General features: G+C 38.8%; 1 protein-coding gene across 1 annotated transcript in view; it reads left to right on the top strand.

The window, feature by feature from the left end:
* Positions 1 to 4,711: 4,711 nt before the first annotated feature.
* LOC114657550 (adhesion G protein-coupled receptor G3-like) overlaps positions 4,712 to 26,114 on the top strand; it is a 35,021-nt gene continuing 13,618 nt past the window's right edge. The window contains exons 1-8 of the mRNA XM_051932210.1: positions 4,712 to 4,829; positions 8,167 to 8,308; positions 10,031 to 10,169; positions 14,514 to 14,636; positions 14,769 to 14,876; positions 14,978 to 15,017; positions 16,520 to 16,614; positions 19,846 to 19,958. Coding sequence (XP_051788170.1) covers positions 4,712 to 4,829; positions 8,167 to 8,308; positions 10,031 to 10,169; positions 14,514 to 14,636; positions 14,769 to 14,876; positions 14,978 to 15,017; positions 16,520 to 16,614; positions 19,846 to 19,958 — 878 coding nt within the window. The remainder of the gene's footprint in view (positions 4,830 to 8,166; positions 8,309 to 10,030; positions 10,170 to 14,513; positions 14,637 to 14,768; positions 14,877 to 14,977; positions 15,018 to 16,519; positions 16,615 to 19,845; positions 19,959 to 26,114) is intronic.

Genomic DNA, 26,114 nt, shown 5'->3' with positions numbered 1-26,114 from the left:
CCAAGGGGAAATTCACATACTCCAGCAGCAGCATACTGATAAAGAACAATATTAAATTAAACAGTGATAACAATGCAGATATACAGACAGACAATAACTTTGCAAAATATTAACGTTTACCCCACGGGGTGGAATTGAAGTGTCGCATAGTGTGGGGAAGGAACGATCTCCTCAGTCTGTCAGTGGAGCAGGACATTGACAGCAGTCTGTCGCTGAAGCTGCTCCTCTGTCTGGAGATGATACTGTTTAGTGGATGCAGTGGATTCTCCATGATTGACAGGAGCCTGCTCAGCGCCCATCGTTCTGCCACAGATGTCAAACTGTCCAGCCCCATGCCTACAATAGAGCTTGCCTTCCTCACAAGTTTTTCCAGGTGGGAGGCGTCCCTCTTCTTTATGCTGCCTCCCCAGCACACCACCATGTAGAAGAGGGCGTTCGCCTCAACCGTCTGATAGAACATCTGCAGCATCTTATTGCAGATGTTGAAAGACACCATCCTTCTAAGGAAGTGCAACGATTGTGTGCAATGATTTTATGTGACACTTTTATGTCACATTTTTGTCACGCTTTAAATCGGGCAAGCTGGCAGGCAAAGCAAGAAGAGGGCGAACCCCCTAGTTACTATTATAAAATTTAAAATTACATAACTCTTAATGAGGGCTTTCTGACTCCTCTATTACACAACTTAATACTGTCTATGAACCCCTTTCAATGTTACTTTCAAATAGTACCTGAAAACCAAGGATCCCACTATTACATTTTAGATTAGCCATTACATATTTACACCATCTTAAAATTATTACCATCATGTTGAATTTGGTGTGTGTCTCTGATCTTTATTCTTAAGAAAAAGGAGAAAACATAGAAGAAAGCAATACACAGATGTTTAAGACACATTCATAATAATGCTTAAGTGAGTTTTTGATAAAGTATGGTAGTGCAGTGGTAAGCACTGCTGCCTCACAGATTCAAGGCCCTGGGATTGAATCCTATATCTTATCTTCGTCTGTGTGACGTATGCAGGTTCACTGTGTGCTTGAATAGTTTTTCCTTCTGGTTTTTCAGATTTCTTCCCACATCCCCAAAGTTACACAGATAAGGTTGAGTGAAGATGCTAAGTTGGCCGTGAGTGTGTGCTCCTTCCGATGGAGTAATGACCTGTCCAGGGCTTTTTCCTACCTTGCACTCAGTGCTGGCAGGATAGACTTTAACTTCCTGTAACCCTGATTTGAATTATGCAGGTCTAAATACAGCAAATTTTGCTCTTCCTTTGAGTTCATGTATGATATGTAGCAGTTGATTTGGTTATGTGTTGGTTTTGGCCATGTATCAGTAATCCTGCAAATAAATACAACTTGAAACTCACTGCAGTCCTGAACTCAATCCCTTTATCATGCAGCCTGAGCAAATTTTAATGCTAATGTGTTTTGTTTTGTTTTTCATAGTTTGCGCAAATGCAAAACACACTGATGTTTCTGCTCATCGTTGCTGAATGTCTTGGGATGGACAGCTCAAAATGTAAGTGAAACAGAGGCACTCTTGTCTTAAAAACTAGTGAATCATCTTGTCTTTGACTAACATGATGTCACAGTGAGTGGTGTTGTTCTCTTACAGTCAGTCCCATGATGTTGGGTTAATCCAGACAGAGGATGGGGTGTATGTCTGGAGCCTGCATGTCCTTCCTTCTTAAATTCTAATACGCTTTTACTAAAAATGTTAAAAAAGAATAATATATCAAAAGACACTTTGTTTATAGCTAAATTCTTGACGCCATACATTAAATTAGTACAGTGTTCACTGTTTTCCTTTTAATTCTTTAGCTGTTTATTGAACTGGTGACCAGAAGAGAAGATGTAATGTGACGTGATGTCTTCTAATTGACCTCCGTTATCCCTCATCTCTTGCGCTTTTGCTTATTTTTTGGGATGGTCACATCATAAAATTATGGCTCTTTGTTAACAATGACTATCAATGGAGATTTTTGGGGAAAGGAAAATCAAAGAGATCTGTGGAAATTCTTAGGATTTTATGTGGATACAAATAGGCAATACACAGTATTACATCCTGACTGTCAGCACGGCAGTAAAACAATTGTTTATGACTACGCTTGACAGAAGGTGGGTCTAAGGTATGGAGGTTCAATAAAAAACAAGCTGACATGTATATGACAGCTGCCTGAGTCTCCCCCAGTGATGCACAAGAATCCACACAGCCTTGGCATTACTCATTTCCAAAGGCATTGATATTTATGCCTGGGAAGGCCTAGTACAATGAGGGCACAAAAGAACAAGGTTGGTGCAACAAAAATACTTAGTGTAGATTATTCCAACCAATCAAGTCAACAGGCAGTGTTCAAAGAAAAAGTGCAGTGCATTTCTTCATTAAATAAATAAATAATCCATGTTAAAAGCATGTGCTTTACTGTGGCAGTTAAAATCAGTCAATAAATAGGTAAATCCAAACAAGGGTTACAATCATGTACAAAACCAAAGAGTTCAGATTGGGATCTCCTCCTCTGTTCCCTGAGCCTTAGTGCCTTTCATTCCCATCCCTTCCAGGCTTATCCATCGGGTCTTCAAAATGAGGCTGAGACACCAAAATGCACGGTCATCCATTAAAACAGTGTTGGGTCCTGGTTAGCTTAGCTGGTCAACGCTGGGAAGCCAAAGCCCACCACAATCATTTTGGCATCCATAGGACAACCCCCAAAGCATTTTAGACTGCCCCATAATTCATGTAGGGCCACCATGCTTCTGTGGTGGCTTGCCCTCCCAATCCCCACTCTGTCGTTCTCCAATATTTCTCCTTCTTGTTTTTATCTTTATGTTCTCAATCTTTCTTTTCCATGTTTTTCTTTTACCTTCTCTGTCCTACTCAGGCTTTTATACTTTGTGGGTGCAGGTTCTCACCAACAAGCCTGAGCCACATTGATTTTACTTAAATTCAACACAGCCATGGGCCCATATTTGCTTCAGCACCCATTCTCTTTATAACACATAGGCAAAACAAAAACAATATGTAAGATTTTCAAAACTGAAGTATCTTATTCTGGTAATACAACCAACCTCAATGCACATTTAACCAGATACCTCAACAAATAATATGTAAAAGCAAGAAGACAAATTTACTCAGTGATAAGAGAAGCCTTGAACACGCTTAAACCTTGGTAAATGATTCCTCACAGAATGGAAAACTAACCAAATGTGTGGCAAATCTCCACCTTGGACATTCCATTCTTTAAAAACATGCTGTCAGAATTCAAGCCAAATGCTTTTTTTGCTCATATGTAACTGATGTGCAAGCACAATCTGAGAATAATAATAATAATAATAATAATAATAATAATAATAATAATAATAATAATAATATATAGCACCTTATCATACATTTACACACATTTCAAAGTGCTTTCCACAATTTAAACAAGAAAAACAATAAAGATATACCATAATTACTTGGATACTATCATTAATCAGTATTATGATAATTTCTAATAAATGTAAGTATACTAAATAGAAAATCAACCTGGGCATTGCTAAACAAAATTTAAACACTAAAGTGAAAAACAAATCTTCACTCTTATCAGAAACAGATTCATAATGTTTTGTAATTAAAAGCCTTATACATAAGATGGCAAGAGAACTACCAGGTCTAATTTACATATATATAAAAATAAATATATATACTGTATTTATCTACATTTGACTTAGGCATTTGTACATGTCACTTCATCAAGTAGGAGTTTGACATTATTAAATTCAGTGAAAAGCTAACAAAGCAAATAAAGCAGTTCTTAGCAGTTTCTGTTGGTTAAGGGTATAGATGGAGTTCTTGATTCCTGAATGTGATTAGTTGACCAGCTGACATGGACGAAAGGAAAACAAAAAACTCCTAAGATTGGGACAATAGGAGCAAAATAAATCACTGGAGGGCCACCATCGGAAGACAGAAACGAGCAAATCAAATGGTAAAGTCTGATGGTAATCAGTTTCTGCATACACAGAAGTCCTGGGCCAGCTGGTCACCCACACTCTAGTAAGATGAAGGTATGGGTTCCACTACAGACACAACAACATCTCATGCTACAGAAGACTACGGGCAGAGACAGCACATCCCACAAACATATATTTTGAGTTGAACTTTTCATATTGAAAATTGCTACAATTGGTGCAGTAACAAAACACACAACTATGTCAGGATCCACATCCTATCTAAAAGCACAGATAATTCATGTAATATTAAAAAGGAATTAGGGTTGTTAGAGTAGCCATATCACCTGTACTTCAGAACAGGTGATCCACATGGGCCTGGCCAGTACTTAAATGGGAGATCAGTCAGATAAAGCTGGGGTTGTTGCTGGATGAGGTGCTGTTGAGGCCAACAGCCTGTGTGTAAATCAAAATGCTCCAGGACAGTGATGGGGACACTGTGCCGTAAAAATGGACCCATCCTTCGGATGAGATGTAAAACCAAAGTCTGTGTTCATAAAAGATGAACCACCACCTAATGTGTGGTGAGCCTATGGGAGCAAAGTTGTCTGCCGTCAAATCATCCAGGTGGTGTGATGGAAATCCGGCATTTCAGTGTGGCCGGGATGTCCCTGAACAGAAAGAAGGAGGAAGAGCAGGCTTTTTAGAACATTGCCTCCCCCGGGACGCTAGATGGCAGCTCCCCTGGACGGAAATGGTTCCCCGGATTCCCTCAGGGCATCATGGGACATGGAGTCCGTTTCCGTGGGCGCCGCCAGTGGGAGCTCACAAGGAACCTAGGGACTCCTACTGTTATTACGACCCGAAAGTACTTCGGAGGCACAAGGACGGAAGCCCACAGTACTTCCGGGCTACTTAAGGAATGAGGATGTGGCAGTTGACCCAGAGAAGGAACACTTCCGGGTCATGGACTATTTAAAGGACTGGTCAAGACCCAGCAAAGAGATCTGGAGAGTGGAGGATTGTTTATTGTATTATTGATTATTGATTTGGGAATTGTGGAGTGTGCTGTGCTTTGTGCACTTTATTTAAGAATATTAAAGAAATTATTCTTGGTGCTTTTAAACGTGTGTCCTGGACGTCTATCTGGTGGGTTTCACGGGGCAACAGCGCCTCTAGCATCCACACTGGATACTGCATATTAGTGGTGCCTGAAGCAGCCACTCACCATGTACAGTGCTTGAGTAGTAAGCAAAACACTGTATATATGTAAAGAATTATTATCATTTATTATTATTAAAACAATGGCTTCATGACGCACTGTGAAAAAAGGTCTGGCAGTGCAATCAGCCAGTAAAGTTTTGAAAACGTGCATGTGTATCATTGGACATTTCAAGCAGAGGGTCCCTTTTCAGCTACCATAACAACAACTGATGCATGTCTTTGAAATGATGAGTCTTTGTGAAATGATCCTGACCTCTATGCTGCTCTGATTGAATCAAGAAGAAAAGATAAGAGAGATCTCATTCTTGCAGAAAGTAAGCTTGCTCACCTACTAGTGCTCAAGCACTTCAAGAAGGCCAATGCAGTACTAAGCTTGGGAAAAAAGGTGCCTTATGTTTACAAGTTTATAGGGTCACAGTGAAATTGTTACTTGCAGGTACTAAGCTGATTCCATTATCAGCATAAAAAGGTGTAAGGAAATCATTCAGTTAAACACTCTTTCTTACTATTTCACAACAAAGATATAAGGGAGATGACAGAGGACAGTAGAATGTTAAAAACAGAAAAAAAACCCACATTGCCATCACAGGAAACGATCACCAACAATGTGCTACGTAGGAAAAACATTTTATCTGGCAGCATTACCAATAAAATATAATGTATACATGCTGATGTTTCAACAGGTATCCAATCTTTATCCACAGATCGGCTGTTTCTGTGGCAGAATCATCTAAAGAGTCTATCCCAGCAGTCAATCCAAATGTTATAACTTCCTACAGGGTTCTGGGATAATTTAAGGTCCTTAGTGAACTAGCTGTAGTATGCAGAGAAAGTCCACTCCGACACTTAGAGTACAGTAAATGTGCAAAATCCAAACAGGCAGAAACCTTAATAGGAGTTGAATCCCAAACCCTGATGCTGTCACGCTGCCCTGTTTTAATATGCTTTAAAAAGCCTTATTAAACACAACTATATACCTAGCGAAACATTATAGGCTATGGAAGGGCTGCTGATATTCTCACAGGCAATACACAAACTGAAAACACCAAAGTCACACAATCTACCCATACTTTCACATTTCCTGCATATAGAGATAGATAGATAGATAGATAGATAGATAGATAGATAGATAGATAGATAGATAGATAGATAGATAGATAGATAGATAGATAGATAGATAGATAGATAGATAGATAGATAGATAGATAGATAGATAGATAGATAGATACTTTATTAATCCCAATGGGAAATTCATATTCTTCAGCAGCAGCATACTGATACAATAAATAATATTAAATTAAAGAAAGATAATAATGCAGGTGAAAAACAGACAATAACTATGTATAATGTTGAATGTTAACGTTTACCCCCCCGGGTGGAATTAAAGAGTCGCATAGTTTGGGGGGAGAAACGATCTCCTCAATCTGTCAGTGGAGCAGGACAGTGACAGCAGTCTGTCGCTGAAGCTGCTCTTCTGTCTGGAGATGATACTATTAAGTGGATGCAGTGGATTCTCCATAATTGATAGGAGCCTGCTGAGTGCCCTTCGCTCTGCCACAGATGTTAAACTGTCCAGCTCCATGCCAACAATAGAGCTTGCCTTCCTCACCAGTTTGTCCAGACATGAGGCGTCTTTCCTCTTAATGCTGCCTCCCCAGCACACCACCGCGTAGAAGAGGGCGCTCGCCACAACTGTCTGATAGAACATCTGCAGCATCTTATTGCAGATGTTGAAGGACGCCAGCCTTCTAAGGTAGTATAACCGGCTCTGTCCTTTCTTGCACAGCGCATCAGTATTGGCAGTCCAGTCTAATTTATCATCCAGCTGCACTCCCAGATATTTATAGGTCTGCACCATCTGCACACAGTCACCTTTGATGATCACTGGGTCTATGAGGGGTCTGGGCCTCCTAAAATCCACCACCAGCTCTTTGGTTTTGCTGGTGTTCAGGTGTAGGTGGTTTGAGTCGCACCATTTAACAAAGTCATTGTTTAGGTCCCTATACTCCTCCTCCAGCCCATTCCTGATGCAGCCCATGATAGCAGTGTCATCAGCGAACTTTTGCACATGGCAGGACTCCGAGTTGTATTGGAATTTGTTGTCTATATCACACACATAGAGAAAATATTTTGACAGGATCAAAAATGTGACTTGAAGGGATTTATTAATTTTATGCATTGCTGAAATGATCTGACTACTTTTAGATTGATGACTGTCTTCTTTTTCAGAATGTGTGTCTATGAACACTCATCAAAGAACTGAATGACACTGGGCAGTTATTAGCACAGTAAAATGCTAGAAGCTTCTTGACACTGAATAACTTCATTCCAGTAGATTTTGCTCTACAGAACTGATTTTGTATCTTTTTTCACACTTGTGTGTCCCAGATGCTGTACAATGGGGAAATAAGAATATAAATATTTCCAACAACCTATGAACCTCTTCAGTTTTATTTCAGATAATAGAAAACTTTCTTGCAATATATTTTATTGATAAAATCACAGTTTAAGTTAAGGGGAACGTCATGTGCTGGACTCATCAGATTTTTTATTTTCTGGTTTATAGTTTATAATAGCCACCATGTCAGCTAATTGTTTAAACTAAGGTTTTAAAAGAAAAAAAGACACTTAGTAGGGATCGCTATGACTTGCAGATTCCCACAGTATCATTACTGTGTTTTGTATACTGTGCTGTTTAAGCTTAATGACCATAAACATCCATTCATTATTATTCATCCATTTTGTCATTACAGGTGATCACACGAGAGAAAAAAACAGTGAGTAAAATTTTAAACTGTACAGTAGAAAAAGTTACCAACATTAATTGGATTCACTAGCTGCATTGTGTGACTACAAACAGATGGAGAAGAGCCACTAAAAAATGAGAACCTCTGAAAATGTTTGCAAAGGGAAGAATCATCAGGATGAAATTACGACATCTAAAATGAACTTTGACTTAGGGCCTCCTTATTTCTGGAGCACCTGATTTTTCTTTATTCCTTTTTATCTATAGATATGAACTGCACGGAAAAGGATTATAGCACTATAAATAAAGACACAGTTGATTCTGGAAGTACAGAAGATTCTGATCTCTGTTGCTATATCAACCAAGTAGATTTAATTATCAGTGATGTCACCCAAACCTCCAGCAATAAGTAAGTAGCTACATAATTTTAAGAAATTCACTTCTAATAAGCAAATATAGCATTTTCACTTTTCAAAGAAAAACTTTTAAACATTTTAAAAGTAGGTTTCCTGTAATATTTTCTACTCCAACGTTTTACATTTCTTCTGGATGAAGTGTGTGTTACAGTTGCTCATGGCTGCAACCTAGATAAACTTTTAATTAAACTTTTTTTTAATCAAAGGATTGAATCACTTACAAAGCCTATGTGCTACGTTAACTTGTTATTTTTTTGGGTATACAGTATATTGATTGTATTTTCAAAAAAGCAATATATATTGACTGTATTTTGAAAAAAGTAATTAGTTGATTAGCTCAATTAGTCTACTGTATTTAAATATTATTTCAAAGTAATGCATCAGCTTCCCACAAAGTTACACATAATACATAAGTATACAGTAAATATGTTACAAGAATAAGGTAACTGGCCAATGAGTATTATGATAAGTAATTGATAGATAAATTGATGTAATTCTGATTTATGACAGGCACTAATCTATTTTCTTTTTTGAAACCTACATTGTTATTCAATATTATTTGTTTCATTTTGATACCTCCAATCTTCCTCTCAGATTCTTACAAATAAATAACCTATTACTAAATCTCTTTATTATAACAAAAAAACTTGGGACGAGACGAGACTTGTTCAGAGAGACGAGATGTGACCTTCTCAGAAATACAGTACACTTTCACATCCCGCGAGACTACACTTTGTGCCAAGAGATTTAATCACACCCGGAGTTGGAAAAAGACAAAGAGTAGATGACAAAGTAGAATGGCATAAAGAATTCAAAATGTTGGCGTGATACACATGCAGTGCAGGTTAGGGATAGTGGAAGTAGGAAAATTCGAAAGTCTCAAAAAATAAGAGAAAAGATCGCATTAGTGGAAAGAAACGGAAAATATTACTCCGTGAAATAACGGAACAGCGAAAAGAAATCGAATAGTGTTTGAGGATGTCTGGAGGAGAAGAGAGACAAGGCAGTGAGACAAAAGGACAGCTGCTGTACAGGCTTATAAACGTTTGAAGTGCCGCACGAGATGCAGATCATGCACCACAGCAGCAGAGGCAAATCAGCAGCTGATCGAGCAAAGAGGAGGTAAAAAAAACCTATTTGTTTCCCATTGTATCACCGTTTAAGAGGGGTTTCAGAGGAGCAACCGCATCTCCTTGGGGTGCGTTCAGCCCCCCTTTTCACAATGGCTTCGGGGGGTGCTGTTGACGAGTGAAGTGAGCAGGGGACAAGGCCCCCTAGTAATAAATAAATAAATAATGCACTGACTTCTAGAAAATGGATAAAAAGATCAAATGAAACATTGAATAGGAAATAAACATTTATGTCTGATGTCTGAAATGGTTTGGAAAAGAAGAGTTGCTGTCCAAGAATCGCTGTCATGTACTGTAGAATGGCTGGACGGGCTGAATTAAATAAGCTTTATTTTAACAGGTCTGTTAGTTACATATCCATGCAATCCTGACCCATAGCATCTAGTACCAGGGGTACACATCCATTATATACTTTATAAAATTATATTTTAATGTTTGTCTATGAGTGTACCTTATCTTGCACCTCATCTAGAGTTTCATGTTTGTTGCACCCTACTTGCTCTCCATGACAGGAAATGGAAGGTTAAATGCTTTTGCTTGAGCTGTAAGACTATTCTTTACATTTTTCTTATACTTTTCTTTCAGAATGATTGAAAACTTGGAACGTATTTTGGAGAATGTACATCTAACAGATGACTTTAGTACCAGTAATAATAATCTGGTTATAAATATCAAACAAATGAAAAAACCTGACGATTACCACTTGTATGCAAATTTACACAATGTAAGAAACATCTTCTTGGCAATCAAGAGTGATAAGCATAATAATGTATATGTAATAATGACACATGCTAAATAATTGAGAACAAATAGATGTACACTGGCTGATCATTTTATGTCTGAAAGAGAAATGTTTACATTTTTTGGTTTTGTTTTATAAAGTTAATTTAAGAATCATGACAGCAAAGAGTGGCAACATGTAGCATGTGAATTAGCAAGAATTTCACTGTACTCTGCACACGTGACCAATCCTATAACAGTAGTCAGAGAAAGTACAAACTAAGGTATGAGATTAATAATAGTTTTGATCAGCTTACAAATCATTGCAGTTGAAACACAAAACAAGCTTCAGAAATAGTACCTTAACAGTAGAATGATGACACATTTACTTATTTGCCAGACAACTTTAGCCAATGCAACTTACATTTGAGATATGTGTGATTACACTTGTGGCAGTAGTGGGATTTGAACCCACAACCTCAGGGTCTGACAGTCAAAGCCTCAACCACTACACCACACTGCTTACCGATGTGTTTGATGTGTACTCTGTGTTTTCTCAAATTAAGTTCTAAACATTCCAGCATAAATGGACAATAATGATTTTTTCTGACCTGTGTCACCTAAAAGTAGTAAATTGTACAAGAAAATTCAACCCAAGGTATGTTCTTGTTACTACTGCAAATTAATTATTTAGAAAAGAACTAAACAAAACATAATAGACTAATCCAAAAATAATTTGGAACTTCTGACATAATACCATTTAATGTGTTCAGTTAGTTGTATAATAATGCAAATACAGGAATCAGCTTTCTTAACAAATTCTAAAGAATCACAACATAGCACTTAGTAAATTATGTTAAATTAAATTAATGACCAAACGGGAAATTTCATAGCTGATTTCTGAAACAGAACCTACCACCTGGCTGACAGACCCTGTTCCAAGTAGGTCATTCTAAAATCTGATTGTGATGGTTACTCACCCAGATTAATCTTTATTATTCCTGATTTCATCTAAGTACCCAGTGTTAAAGAAATCAGATACAATATGTACTGTGCTTTGAAGAAGTTCTTGTCTTTCCTTGGATAGTTCTTGTCTTTCCTTGGATTCCTCATACTTTGCTACATAACAGACTACATTATCACATCAGGTCAGGTTTGGGAGCATGCACTGGCACCACATAACGAAACAGCTCAGTATTGTGGTTGCCAATCCTTCAGGGTAGACACGAGGTTCAGTCCCACCCCCCCAGAAATGACCGTCTATCTGCTATAGTCAGGTGTTACATGGATGCCCCCTTGGCGTGGTCCAGCCGTTTGGGTTCCCAGCAATGAGAATCCTGTGAGCAGGATCACCTTCTGGGAATCGCAACACATGGCCGTAGTGTCATAAGTGATACTCCCTCACAATGCAGGTAATGCGCCTCATTCAGGACTTCGTGAGCAACCGCTCACTTGACACAAAGTCAAACCAGCAGTGCCCAAGGACTTTCTGAAGAGACACAGTAATGAAGGAGTCCAGTCTTCATCTCAGGTCACTGGATAGCATCCATGTCTCACAACCATATAGCAAAACAGGAAGCACCAGGATTCCTTTAATAACATCTTGGGCACAGTCGTCAGCAGTGTGGCAAGACAAGAAAAAGGACACTGGTCAGATTAAGTAAAGCAATGAAATACACAAAAATTCTTGAGGAAAATTTGCTTCCTCAGTTTTTTAATATATATAAATGATTTGGATAGGAATAGAAGTAATAAACTGGTTAAGTTTGCAGATGATAACAAGATAATCTGGAATCTGTTGAATCATTACAGAGGGACGTGGACAGCATATAGGGTTGGGCAAATTTGTGGGAGATGAAATTTAGAGTCAGTAAATGTAAAGTGTTACATGTAGGAACCAAAACATTAGGTTTGAATACACAGTGGGAAATCTGAAAATTAAAAGTACACCTTATGAGAAGGATTTAGGCATTGTAGTGGACTCTTCACAATCAACTTCCAGACAGAGTTCAGAAGCCAATAAGAAGGCTATGTAGCCCCCTGATATGTATAGAGTACACGTGCAAGGAGGTTCTGCTCAAACTTTATAACACCCTGGTGATTCCTCATTTGGAGAACTGAGTACAGTTTTGATCTCTAAGCCACAAAAATGACACATGAGCACTGGAAAAAGTCCAGAGAAGAGTGATTAAAAGAGCTGAGCCGATTCAGTTTAAGTAAAGGAAGATTGAGAGCAAACATGATTCAGGTTTTTTAAAAGTATGAAGGCAATTAGTACAGTGGATCAAAACTGTTAAATTAAAATCAGAACACAGGGACATAGCTGGAAACTTGTTAAGGGTAAATTTTATACAAACATTAGGAAGTTTTTCTTTACATAGAGAACCACAGACACTTGGAATAAGCCGCCAAGTAGCATGGTAGACAGTGAGACTTTAGGGATTTTCAAACTCAATGAATGCATGCAAAGCAACATTAAAGAGGTTTTCATATAAGAAGGTGAATGTTCTTGAGTGGCTTAGCCAACATGCCAACTTCAATTGCATCTTTGGAGACTTACAGAGGACAGATTACCAATACTCCAGCACCACCCTAACAGAGCCCAAGCAAATCTACAAAGAATTGTGGTAGAAAAATCCTACATCGGGCATGCAAAACATAGAATAATATAGAATCAGGTAAGAGTACTCAAACTTACAATTTCTACTTTTACACCTTTGTGCAGTGTTGGGGGATTTCTACCCTTTAACCGCCAACTCCCTAAATATTCCCCAAGCCAGGCGAAATCTGAACAATTTTTGTTTTTTTACTTTTTTACATTTTTTTTACATTTTTTACATTTATTCAAGCAGTATTGACCACTAAATGTTGTGCAAGTTGCCAGTGTATACACGAAATCTATAAATGTAACCTGAATTCTCAGCTAAGCAAAACATCTTGATACCAAACCGTGCCCTTTTCAATGGTAGATACTGTCGAAACTGTAAGCGGCCCTTCCACGACAATAAACTTTCATCAACTGCAACTGACGGTCCTGGCATGTAGGGCAACTGACATGCTTCAAATAAATGATCAATCAAAGGACGTAGCTTGAACAAGTGGTCGCGGTTTGGATCTTTCTTATCTGGCTCGTTTCTGTTGTCATTCAAATGAAAGAATTTCAGCAGCAAAGAGAATCGGTTACGTGTCATGACAGCTGCAAAAATAGGTGTTGCATACATAGGATCTGTAGACCAGTACATCTCAATATCTGGTTTTCTGATTATTTCCCATCAACATCAAAATCCCAATGAATTTTTTCATTTCGTTTTCATCAGTGTCAAACCAAGCACGAACACGGGAATGTGGAGGTAAATTGGGATTTTTCTCAATAAACTGTGCTGCATACAGATTTGTCTGATGAACAAAATGTCTAATCAAATCAGGTGACACAAACAGCTCATAAAACTGCTCAGCAGTGTAATTGTTTACATCAACAATAAAGCCACACGTTCCCTCAAACGAATGCAGAAAAGGTAGTTCACCACGGGCAGCAGTCCAGTTGAGATGCTGGGGATACACCCACTCAGCGCCGTCATCCGATGCGTCTTCATTCACAATATCATGCAGCGCACGTTGCTGCTCATCACTGTCACTAAAATCTTCTTCAGAACTGCTACAATCATGATCAGAACTGTCCAAAATTGCCTGCAAAGCCTCACTTGAAGTCAGTTTACGTTTCGCCATATTCACAGCTGTTACATGCGAATCACGTCACATGACTGGCCAAAACAACCACAGACTTGTCGAAATACAACGTAGTAATAATACCCACGCCAAACCGTCAGTTATACTACTTGCCAGGCATTCATATAACCACAGGCAAATGTGCCGGATAATTCCGGCAGTATGGCGCTAGCATTAAAACAGCGGTGCCGGATATATCCGGCAGAGGGCGGTGAAGGGGTTAAAGCACATTGTGTGCTCCTTCCAAAGTTCTGATTAATAAAGATGCAGCAGTGTGGTCTGAGTGCCTATTTTTACTGGCAAAGTTTAGTTTATCAGACGTGATTATGGTGACATCCTCAAATGACACTCAAGTCTAACCTACATATCTGCATTTATATGACTTTAACAATATTATGTACTTCCCTCATTTTTAGTTCAAACCATTGATTCACTGACTAAAAGCTAAATATTGTCTCCCATGCAACAATCTAATTATCACAGGCATTGTTCCGCTTTAGGAAAATATTAAATAAGTGTGAAAGGTTCCTGTTTATAATAAAACAGGAACTGTTAGACTGTGTCCTTTTCTTTTGTCCTTTACAGTAATTCTAATCTGCATGTCTTACCTTGTGCATTTCAGACCTCAGACAGTGAAGGAAGTGTTATGAATCACGTGGTTGAGGTGCATTTGCCCAAAGCCTTGATGCAATCTAACAGGAAAAATTTTGTATTCTGTATGTACAAAAACAAAAAGCCATTCAATGTAAGTTCGTCAAAGCGGTTTACATTGAAGTGATGGAACTTTAATCCTTTCAAAGTGTTAAGAGTTACATAAAATGTTAGCTGTTATTCATCGATTCTGATTTATGATGGACTAAAATTTTTACTTTTACAGAATGACACTGTTATGAATGAGTTTGTTGTGGGAGTGAGTCTTGGCAATTCTTTTTCAACTTTGGAGGTGTTCTTCAACATCAGCTTTGTTCATCAGACACAAAATAATGTAAGTTTTCTCCTAGAATTGCTTTCACTGCTTTGCATAGGCACGTATTCTTCAATCCTTAAAGCCACTCATCCAGAACTGTATTTCTCTGTCTATTTCAGATGAAAATGAAGCACACTTGCATGTTCTGGTCTACATCAGGTGAGTTTCTGTCCCATGGTTGATATGTAACTTTACTGACGAGGCAGCAATATTCTTTCCTTAACTAATGTTTCTCTGATATCCATGATATAACCACTAAGGGAATAAAACAGACACACTTAAAATGAAAGCTAGATTTACTTTATTGCGCTTTTGGCAAGAACTTCATTTAACTAGTATACATCCAACTCTTGGCTCTGCCTGAATTATCTGACATGGTATTCCTGGCATAATGAAACATGAATAAAAGTCAAAGTGAAATTTTGCCTCATTAAATTGTATTGCACTTTTTGATGGTGTTGCTCTGAAATTTCATTGGTCTGTGCATCTTATAGTGTTTTGACAATTGCTATATAAAATTTAGGATTAATAAATACTAATTTATTATTTCTGCTTAGATTGTTTCCTCCTTCAAACTAATGAAAGACCTAGGGCAAAGTTAAGCAGACATGGAACTGGAAGTCACATAACCAGTGGTGAATTGTTGCCTTTTACTCTGTCTGTAACTTCAGCATTACAGCCTTAGTGTTGATGTTTAAAGCAGAAAAAAAGACGTTATGGGACAGTGGAATTTCTGCACTTAGTACACTCACTCCATTCATTTGACAGCTTAAGTCTTTGGCTCATATAATTAAATATGTTGAATCCCAGTCTACTGTCATGAACTTGCTTAAAATAATCAAACTGTCCTTCAGTCCAGCATTCCAGATGATCATCTAGCTCAGATTCGGTGTCATCTTTGTTGTGGCTTTTAGAATATTCTGTATTTACAAAGAGGGATTATGAGAAGAGATCTCTGGAGTGTATGACAATATCATAGTTTGACTCTAATTCTTCCGTGAAGTACAGTATATGCAATCAGACCCATAGTATTGTCATAAATTGAGAATTCATATGTAAATCTGGAATAAAATGGCTTGGCATTGAGGCCTACGTTCACTGCTGCCCTCCAATACCCAGGTTGCCTACTTTTGTCTAAGGGCACTCATTTTTTAAAGAACACTGGGCATAATGAGCTACCATTCCAATTTTTTTTTAACATTCAGAAGGGTCCCAAGATGCAGCACCCTTCATTTATTCTACTGAACTTCCTATAGTCATTTATGTTGTCCTTGATCTAGCAGGCTGAGTTCTCTAGTCTTTAGGAGGTGCTTTATGTCCCCCTTTAGTACATGCCGTAGGTGTGGTTAGGGAGCTTCCATCAGGCCACACAGACACAGATAGTAAATGTATGTGGCTTTAAACCCAAAACTTGGTCATAAAGCTGTATTCCAGCATAGTCCGTTAGTGAAGAACATGACTTCTTTGACTTCTTCTTAATCACAGCTTATGCCTTGGCCATAAAGAGTAAACTTCATTGTTAGAGAGTAACTGAAAGCAAAATGGAATGATGAATTGTATCTGGTTTGCCAAATAACCCAAGTTCCATGTAAAAGAAACAATGGTGTAGCCTGATAATAGCACTATAAGACCACTAAACTTATTTCAATATTGCAATTTAGATAACAAATGGAATTCATCTGGATGCAACACCATTCTGGAAACGAACAAAACAACTTGCCAGTGCAACCATATGACCTACTTTGCAGTATTATTGGTATGTACTAAATGCACAAAATTGCAAAAAGAAGAATCATTAATAGTTACTTCAGTGTGGAATTAGAAGAAAAATTTTTGACAATTCATAAAATGGTGTTTTTTCTAAGCGTGAAACATTAAAGGAGAAAGGCATCAAATAAAATAAGCAGACAAAAAAGAACACCTGCCAACCTCCTGGGCTTCCTTATACAGTTTTCGCTTTCCCATTAAATAAAGTAGGGCAGCTTCCCAGTGTTCCCCCCTCTCAGCACTACACCTCTTATTCTCAATGTCTATCCCTGTTGTTCTGTTATGGCATCTTTTTTATCTCTGTCAATGAACTTTTGACTAACTCTATTCCAAACTCCAACCTTAACTTTCCATTGGCAAGGAGCTTTTAAATCATACATGGACCATCTGTTGTGAGAAGATGACAGAAGATCCAATTTAACTGTATGTCCAGGGAATGAAAGCACCGAAAATGATCAAGGAGAAAAAAATAAATCGAAATGATAAAAACCTAAAAAGATTAATAAATGTTCAATATATTGTTCAAAATCAAAGACATTATTACACACACAAATTCCCCACTAACTAAATGCAACACAAAACATTTCCCTAATATCCAGAAACTGTGATACTGAAACATAATAACTAATCTTAAGTGATCAGTGATGGGCATAAAGACAGTATAAAATACAGCTGGGGCCATGGAAAAAAACCAAATAATCTAAATACAAATTGGTGATGTGAAAGCTTTAAAATACATTAGGAACAATTCATGGCTAAATACAAAATCAAAGGAATTGTATAAACTATTGTGACACCTGTGGGGGCGTACCAGCCAGCCAACCCGACACAGACAGACACAAGAGGCACACTTATAAAAGCTCACACATTTTCTTTCTTTCAATTCTCAGCACACAGTGCACAAATCACTTCTGTTTCTCTTCTCTTTTGCTGTCTCTACTTCTCCCTTTGCAAGCTCTGTCCTCCACCTCCTGACTCCCGTTCCCAGAATGGAGTGAGGTGGCCTCTTTTATAGTTCACCCAGATGTACTCCAGGTGTTCCTTGACACTCTTCCTCGTGGCAAAAGTGCTGCAGGCCATGGCCCCAAAAGATTAAGTTTCCAAGATCCAATCCTGTGGTCCCAATGCAAACCAGGGGGGCTGCTCTCTTGTGTCTCGGGGGAGGTATTACCTCTCTTCTAGTCTTTCAATCTTCCATGTGTCCTGGCTGAGCAAGAGCCCCAGCTGTCTGCCACACTACATATAAAATAATGATTTGCATATACAAAAGCTTCAAAAACCATAACATGATCATGGGTGGATCTGCAAAGTGCTACGGCTCTACCCACAGTGCTGTTAGATGGCCCATCATATCAATGCCCCCCTGATCATTAACCCACCAAATATTCATGCACTTTCCTGCTTGTCTGTACTTTATTTTTATTCTTCACACTGGTTGCCACCTGCCAGTCCCCTATGGTCTTTCACTCTCTGTTGAAAATGCAGGCACCCTTGGTATTTGTTTCTCTGGATGTCAGTAGGTGGCTGAACCCACAATCCTTGTTAAACAGTCCAACTGTAACAAAGAAGACACTGTGGTTGATCAGGACTCATTCTGGAAAACAATTCAATATAATAGGTTTTGGAATCTATGGACAAATCGAAAAAACAAAAACAATCCAGATATTAATGAGATGAGGTGACTGTGTCTACTGCCTTGGGCCCAGTTAGTCACATACAAAGGCAAATGACTCAACATATGACTGCCATGGAAGATGAAAAGATAAAATTACCATTACTGTGGGGTTAAACACAATTCTTATGTCATGCGATCTAAGGTTAGGTAAGGTAAGGTTAGTGAATAGTAACGGGAGGTTTTATAATCCACTATACCTAAAATAATGCAAAAGAGGCCAAAAGTACAAAAAAAATGTTCATCCACTCTGGGCCTACCAGAGACTACAAAGAAAAACCTCAATTTCATTTGTAGAGTGCCTTTCACTAAATACAAGTTCATAGGACATGCACAAACTTAACACTATAATGCAATGACAGAAACCATATATCAAATAGGTAAATAGATATTTACAGTATATTTAAATATGTAACACACAAACCTGACCTCTAACACGTGAACTCAGGTCCTAACTCATCTCCTAAATCTAAGGTCAGTTAGTCTTCTGTCTCAAGTCAGCTTTCAATTCACCTGACAATGTCAGTTCAGGTCCAAGGGTTGCAATTACTTTTTGGTTAGGAATATCTGCACTTTAGCTATGAGGGTACCAAGCTGAACTTCTGCTAGTGCCTCCTGCAACTCTAAGCCTTTCATTGTTTTTAATGAGTAAAGTCATTTAGGTATCTTCTTGCTTCCCTCCCTTTATTGGGTAGTATATTCCCACTCCTTTCACTTGGGGACCACTAAATAGGTTGGAAGGTTATGACAGACTTTATGCTAGACTTTTCCTGCTAACACTCATAAACATCTCTCCCTGTTTTAACTATAGAGGGTTTAAGTCACAGTTCACATACTTTTTAGCATCCTGGAGGCACACTACCCATTTCCTTCCTGGCTTCACTTTTACATTGATGTTCTTACCCTTAATTCTGAGGTGCCAAGTACATATACAGAGACACAATGGTGGCCTTTGTGCCATACAGCAACTGGAGTTTACCCCCCAAATGTCAGTGTGGGTTTTCTTTTCTCTTGCTGAAGGGCAAACTATTCCCCATGCCTGCTCTTCTGCACCCTTTCCTCCCTGATAGTCCTTTCCAATCAGGTTACCTTCAGTTGATGTACTTTCTTAATTCTTCTATAGTTCTATCACCTATAGTTAGCATCAGTGCTATACTTCAGTGTAACTATCATTGTTTAAAGATGATTATTTCATCTTAAATCACGTGTGCAAAAGGTGTCCATTGTTTGTAAGAAACAGCAATTTCAGAAAAAATTACTAAGCAGCAACAGATAATTGCCATTCCCTAAGTGCAATTGCAGTTCATCTTTGACTGAGACGCCCACTATACAAAAAATTTGCTATGTTTTGTATATGTAGAATTAGCTGGAACTGTTAGCAAGGTAATGAACAGTTTTTAACTAGGAAAGGGCCTCTTAATTAAAACATTTTTATGTTAGCTATTTGGTAATAACTGATTGGCCACCTCTACAAACAATCAAATGCTTTCCTGGGCTCACAGGTTTTCTGTCTGGCATATCACAGATTTTCTGTTCATGTCTTTGCAGAACCCATATACTGAGACCAGCAATCTAATATCTCTAACATACATCACTCAGGTTGGATCAACTATTTCAATCGTTTGTTTAGTTCTTACTCTCATCATGTATGTTATTTACAGGTAAGTGTTGCATTAGTAATGTGTTTTATTTCCTCATTTTATTTAACAGGCCGGAATAATCATCGACACATTTTTCTTTAGGATTTGACATGAGAATTTGGGTTTGTGGTTCTTTTATACTAGAGGAGTTGACAAAAGGGTCTTCATTTGATATCAGAGCAAAGCTAACTCAGTGGGAAATTAAATGGACTCTCTAATACCAAAAATAACCAGCAGGTGGCAGTTATACATACAGTAACATAGGTTCAGACTTGCCTGAATAAGAGGCCTGAGCTGCCTCAAAAGCTTGCATATTGTAATCTTTTTAGTTAGCCAGTGAAAGTTGTCTTTTTGCTTGACATCTCATAATGACTAACACCCTACTACATTAGTTCAGAATGTTTCTTTGACTGTTTGATGGCAGAGCTACCAGAGACAGCACTCTTGGCATTTGTTGGTCTGCTTGGCATCCACCCATCATAATAATAATAATAATTCATTAAATTTATATAGCGCTTTTCTCAGTACTCAAAGCACTATCCACACAGGGAGGAACCGGGAAGCGAACCCACAAACTTCCACAGTCTCCTTACTGCAAAACAGCAGCACTACCACTGCGCCACCTGTGAGGACATAGGCAGCACTGGGAAGTATAAGTAGGAACCTTTATAAATAAAATCATTATACCCTCTGTCTGTCTTTTGTATTTTGAAGCTTCATTTGATGCTATTTTCATTTGATGTTATCTGTTTGCTTGTCAATGATGCAGAAATGGTTAAATCAATGATCACGACTTAAAGTCCAACTTAAAATACAGAATATATGGCATTTCAAAAATTTCATTAGAAGAGGTGATTGTAAAGGGGGAAAGGGGGGGCAAAAACAGTGCATTATTCCAAAACAGAGTTGTCCATACTAAACTCATGTATAATAAAGCTGAACTTACCAGACTACATGACATTTCAAAAATGTAGTTGTAACGGCAGTTGTATTGGGGTTGGGAGTGGGACAAAAATGTATCACTCTAAAAGGTCAAAACTCATGAAATTTTGCATACATAATACTGGTAACAGAACTTAAAATCTAGACTTTAAGGCTTTATAAAAGTTCCATTAAGAAACAGAGGAGGCAAAACGGCAACAAATTTGGCATATTGTTTGGATTTAGCCCTCCATTCAGTGACGGATACATTCTCTGCCAGTGATTCAGAACCAACAGTGGTGGCTGAGGTGGTGTGTTTCGAATGGGGCACCAAAGCAAAAATCACACATCACTCAAGAACAACTATGACTTCTTTTACAAAATTTTGTTTTTACATTATCATGCATGCAATTTCTAATTCAAGCTTTATGGAGTTTCAAACATACCACTGGGAGCTGTAATGGGAGGGCTAACACTAACACTACAAACACATGGAACTACTCCAAAACAGCTGAGTAGATGTTTATGAAAAGGAGAGATCCCGTGAAGGGCTGGGACACCAGTGGTGATTCCTGTATAACTGCTGGCAGAAAAACAACATTCATCAATGTAATATCATTCCAGACATGAGTCTACTGCTAGACTGACTCAACATGGCAGTGGTAGTGGTTCTCAAGCAGGAAGGCAGTAATAGGCAGGCTAAAGTGAAAGTAAACCTAAAGCGGCATCAGAGGTCTTTGAGCTTTCAGTCTTCTAACCTGTGGTTAGTGGAAGAGGAGAGGCATAAAGAGACAGCGCCTACCCTTGGCTTGGGGTGGAATTACCTTTCAGTGAGACCTGAAATTGTCTCCTATGCCCATCTGTGTGAGAATATGAATATTATTATTTACCTGGCTTAACATACTGAGGTTATGAAGTTCCAAAAGTTTCATCATGATTAGGGGCTCAGTAGAGGGAACGACACAAAAAAGTACATGCTGTATCAATGATGCAATTGTTCAACAAGCCATCTATTTTATTAATGTGAGATTAAACATCTATTTGTGAAACGACAATAAACCAGGATATGCTGGTTTATACTAGCAAGGAGTTACTGCCATTACAGAATCCAATTATACATAAATAGAACAAATTCTGAACTCATGAGCATAGAGGAAGAGCTAAGGCGGTAGTGTAGATGACAAACGGAACACTTGCATTTCAGGCACCTTAACCCATTTTACAAATACACCTAAGCAATGCTACTACAATGTAAATTAAGTAAACTTGTACACTTCAATTTAAAATCTATAAATCTGTCTAGATCAATCTTTGGACAATCTAATAATCTGTGTGTCTGCCATTCCAACATTTGATTTAAAGTTCATGTTGTTAACGCACGCACCAATTACATTCAAAAGTAGTTTAATCCTGATGCTATAAACTTAGTTTTTCTAATTATAATGTTTTGAGGATCCAGAGCAAGTCAGGAATCTATACAGAGCTGGACACCAAGCCATCACAGACAACACACACACACACACACAGAGCTACTTCGTGACTATACCAATACACACAGAAAGCAGAGGTCCAGATGACTGGCAACAGTAATGTGAACAGCACCTTCACTCTCCTTTAAAGCCACGTAGTCTTTCAATTATTTTCTGAATCCACATAACCCAATAAAGAGTAGTGGGGCACTGGACTGTTGGAGCACTGGGACCAAGGCAGGAATCTACAGGGTGTCAGTTCATTCCAGGGCATAGTAACTCACACAGGGCCAATTAAGAGACATCAGTCAACTTAACCAGCAAAGCTTTGGGATGCGAGAGCCTAAGTACCGCAAGGAAAAGGCATTGCAGGCCTGAGCAGAATCTGAAAACTCCACACACACCATGACTTGAATTTAGGCCTCTGCAGCTGGAGGGGCAGAAGCAGTAGCCACTTTACCTTCATGTCAGTCTTAACAAATAGAATTAATTGCAGTGTTCTTGCCTGACTGAACTATATAGCTAATCTTTTTTACAATAAAATATAACAATTTTTAACTATAAAATAACACAAAAAATCCTTGCATTTATGTAAATCAGTTAAAATGCTATTGTTTTGCAATGGGGCGGCACGGTGGCACAGTGGGTAGTGCTGCTGCCTCGCAATAAGGAGACCTGGGTTTGCTTCCCAGGTTCTCCCTGCGTGGAGTTTGCATGTTCTCCCCGTGTCTGCATGGGTTTCCTCCCACAGTCCAAAGACATGCAGGTTAGGTGTATTGGAGATTCTAAATTGTGCTTGGTGTGTGGGGGTGTGTGTGTGCCATGCGGTGGGCTGGCGACCTGCCCAGGGTTTGTTTCCTGCCTTGTGCCCTGTGTTGGCTGGGATTGGTTCCAGTAGACCCCCGTGGCCCTGAACTTAGGATATAACGGGTTGGATAATGGATGGATGGATGTTTTGCAATGGGCCAGGCAGGTTAGGTCAGTCAGGTCAGGATGGGGAGCATGCACTGGTACAGTGTGTTCCCGCACCCACCACACAACAAAACAGCTCAGGAACCTAGTTGGCAACCCCCCAGGAAGACACGCGTTCCAGTCCCACCCTATGGAAATGACCACTTATCTGCCGCAGAAAGATGTTACGTGATCATCCCCTTGGCCTGGTCTAATCGTTCAAGTTGAGGATCCTGAGAGCCGGATCATCCTTTGGGGAATCGCGCCACATGGCCGTAGTGCCAGAACCGACGCTCCCCCACAATGCAGGTAATGTGCCTCATTCAGGAGTACATGAGCAACTGCTCATTCGACACAAAGTCAAACCAGTGGTACCCAAGGATTCTCCGAAAAGACACAGTACCGACAGAGTCCAGTCTTTGTCTCAGCTCACTGGATATATCTATGCAATGGGCCTTTTATTATAAATAATGATAATAATAAATAATTATGCAAAATTCAAATATTTCAGAGAAAATAATGAAAATCAGCTACCTACCATGGCTCAAAATGAAAGCAAAAGCTACACTTTTGTCAGAAAGCTGGAGCAAGGTAGAGACAGTGACATCAGACCCAAAAATAAATGGCAGGAAAGCTCATGTTGACTTCTTGCCCACCAAAATGTATCACATCCTTTCAGTACATCAACTTATGTACCAGTGGCAACTATGTATTTTGCAGCACACTAATAAAATTAGAAAATCTCACTGATGCCATTCAGCATAAATAGATTTTTGATCTAAAGAAATTGCAGGAAATACAGTGGCCCAATCCTGGCTTATCTTCCTGCAAGAGGTGGGGTGGTGGTGCAAATCAATGGCTTTATCTTTGGCTGAAGATATTGTAGCACTTTTGCATATATATGGTGCATATTGGTAAACTAAGCATAACTTTGCAAAATTTTAATATTACATAGCAAAGCTTAAACGAATTCACAAACTCCTTCAGAGTGAGTTATGCATTTGTGGCAGGTTTGCAAAGACAGGTTCAGAGATGTACTGGATAACAACCATCCATCTATCCATCCATCCATTATCCAACCCGCTATATCCTAACTACAGGGTCACGGGGTACTGGATATAACAGTTCCTGAAAATTTACAACATAAGGAAATTTTCGGGTGGTAAGGCTTTCAGTTAAATTAAAATAGTTATGAACTGTGCTTCCTTTTCCTTTTTTAAGTTCCACTCCATGCATTTTTAAAAAGCATGCATAGTCTCTTTTAATCTAGGGTGTGAAGTATGATAATAAAATAACAACAACAACATTTATTTATATAGCACATTTTCATACAAATAATGTAGCTCAAAGTGCTTTAAAAAATGCATAATTAGGCACCCTTAACCGTACTGTCTTTTCATTGGGCTTGACAAGAAACTGCTTCCTTAGAGCTTTTTGCAGTCAAACACTGGGGTAATCATTCGTAGGTTTTAAAATGGGGGACAAAAGTGATGTACTCATCTTATTACAGTTTTTAAGTACTTTCACATGAAAGTGATGTCCCTGTGTAGAACAAACATTTGAAGAATAGTCTGACGAGTATTCGATGTGCTAACAAAACTAGCAAAGACTAAGGTCCATCTATAGCACCAAAGGAAACAGAGCCTCATGACTGTAACCTATTTATAAGTCAGTCCCATACTGGGCTTTGGGGACACTGAAAAATAGATTTATGCTTTTATTGCTTCATGGCTCGATTATTGCAACTCTTTTCTCCCAACTCATAGCAAAACCAGTCTGTCTAGGCTGCAAATGGTGCAAACTGCTGCTGCAAGACTCCTCACCAGGTCTAAGTCCTCTGCTCATATCACCCCTATTTTAGCCTCATTACATTGGCTGCCAGTTACTTATAGGATCCAGTTTAAGATCCTACTTTGGCTCGCAATGGTCTGGCTCCAGTATGTGCTAAAGGCATGCTGAATTTGTATCATACAGGTACTGTAGACCTCTTAGATCATCTGACCAGTTCTTACTTGTTATTAAAAACAAAAGGGGACAGATCCTTCTGTTTTATGGCTTCCAAACTCTGGAACTGTCTTCCCCCTTGATATCAGAGCATCTTATTCTGCAACTACATTTAAAACTCGAATAAATGAGAAGTCAAGCAAGACTAAGTGTTCAAGCTTTCGAGGAAGTTCAGGCCCCTTCTTCAATCAGGCCTATTCTTCAGGCAAGAACATTATTAGCTTGCATATTGTAATCTTTTTAGTTAGCCAATAAAATTTGTCGTATTGCTTCACTTCTCATTGCATCCATAATGGCTAACGCGCTACAACATCCTACTACTTTAAAACTCGATTGAAAGCATATTATTTTAGACAGGCATTTCTTTCTTGTTAGGTTGTTTTTATCTATATATATAATTCACTAAGTCCATGCCAAGCAAGACGCACGCAAGACCGAGCCCCGCCCACCAACAATTCACTAAGCAGCCGACCATGGCACACGCACTACAGAGCCAACAATTCGCGCGAGAGCGAAAGCATTTGCCAAGAATGTTTTCATTAATCAAGAACGAAAGTCGGAGGTTCGAAGAAGATTATATACCGTCGTAGTTCCGACCATAAACGATTCCAACTGGTGATCCGGCGGCGTTATTCCTATGACCCGCCAGGCAGCCATTACTCCCACTGACATGCCTCCGCATAAAGTCAAACTTAAAATTGGTTCAGTCGTCATGCTTCTCAGAAACCTCATGCCAGCAAGAAGTCTCTGTAAAGGCACTAGACTGACTGTTACCAGCATTCACCGCAATGTACTGGGGTGTAAAACAATCGCAGCTCCTACCTCACAAACT

Source organism: Erpetoichthys calabaricus, chromosome 9 (assembly GCF_900747795.2).
Source record: "Erpetoichthys calabaricus chromosome 9, fErpCal1.3, whole genome shotgun sequence".
NCBI lineage: Eukaryota > Metazoa > Chordata > Cladistia > Polypteriformes > Polypteridae > Erpetoichthys > Erpetoichthys calabaricus.
This window is presented reverse-complemented; position numbering and strand designations above follow the sequence as displayed.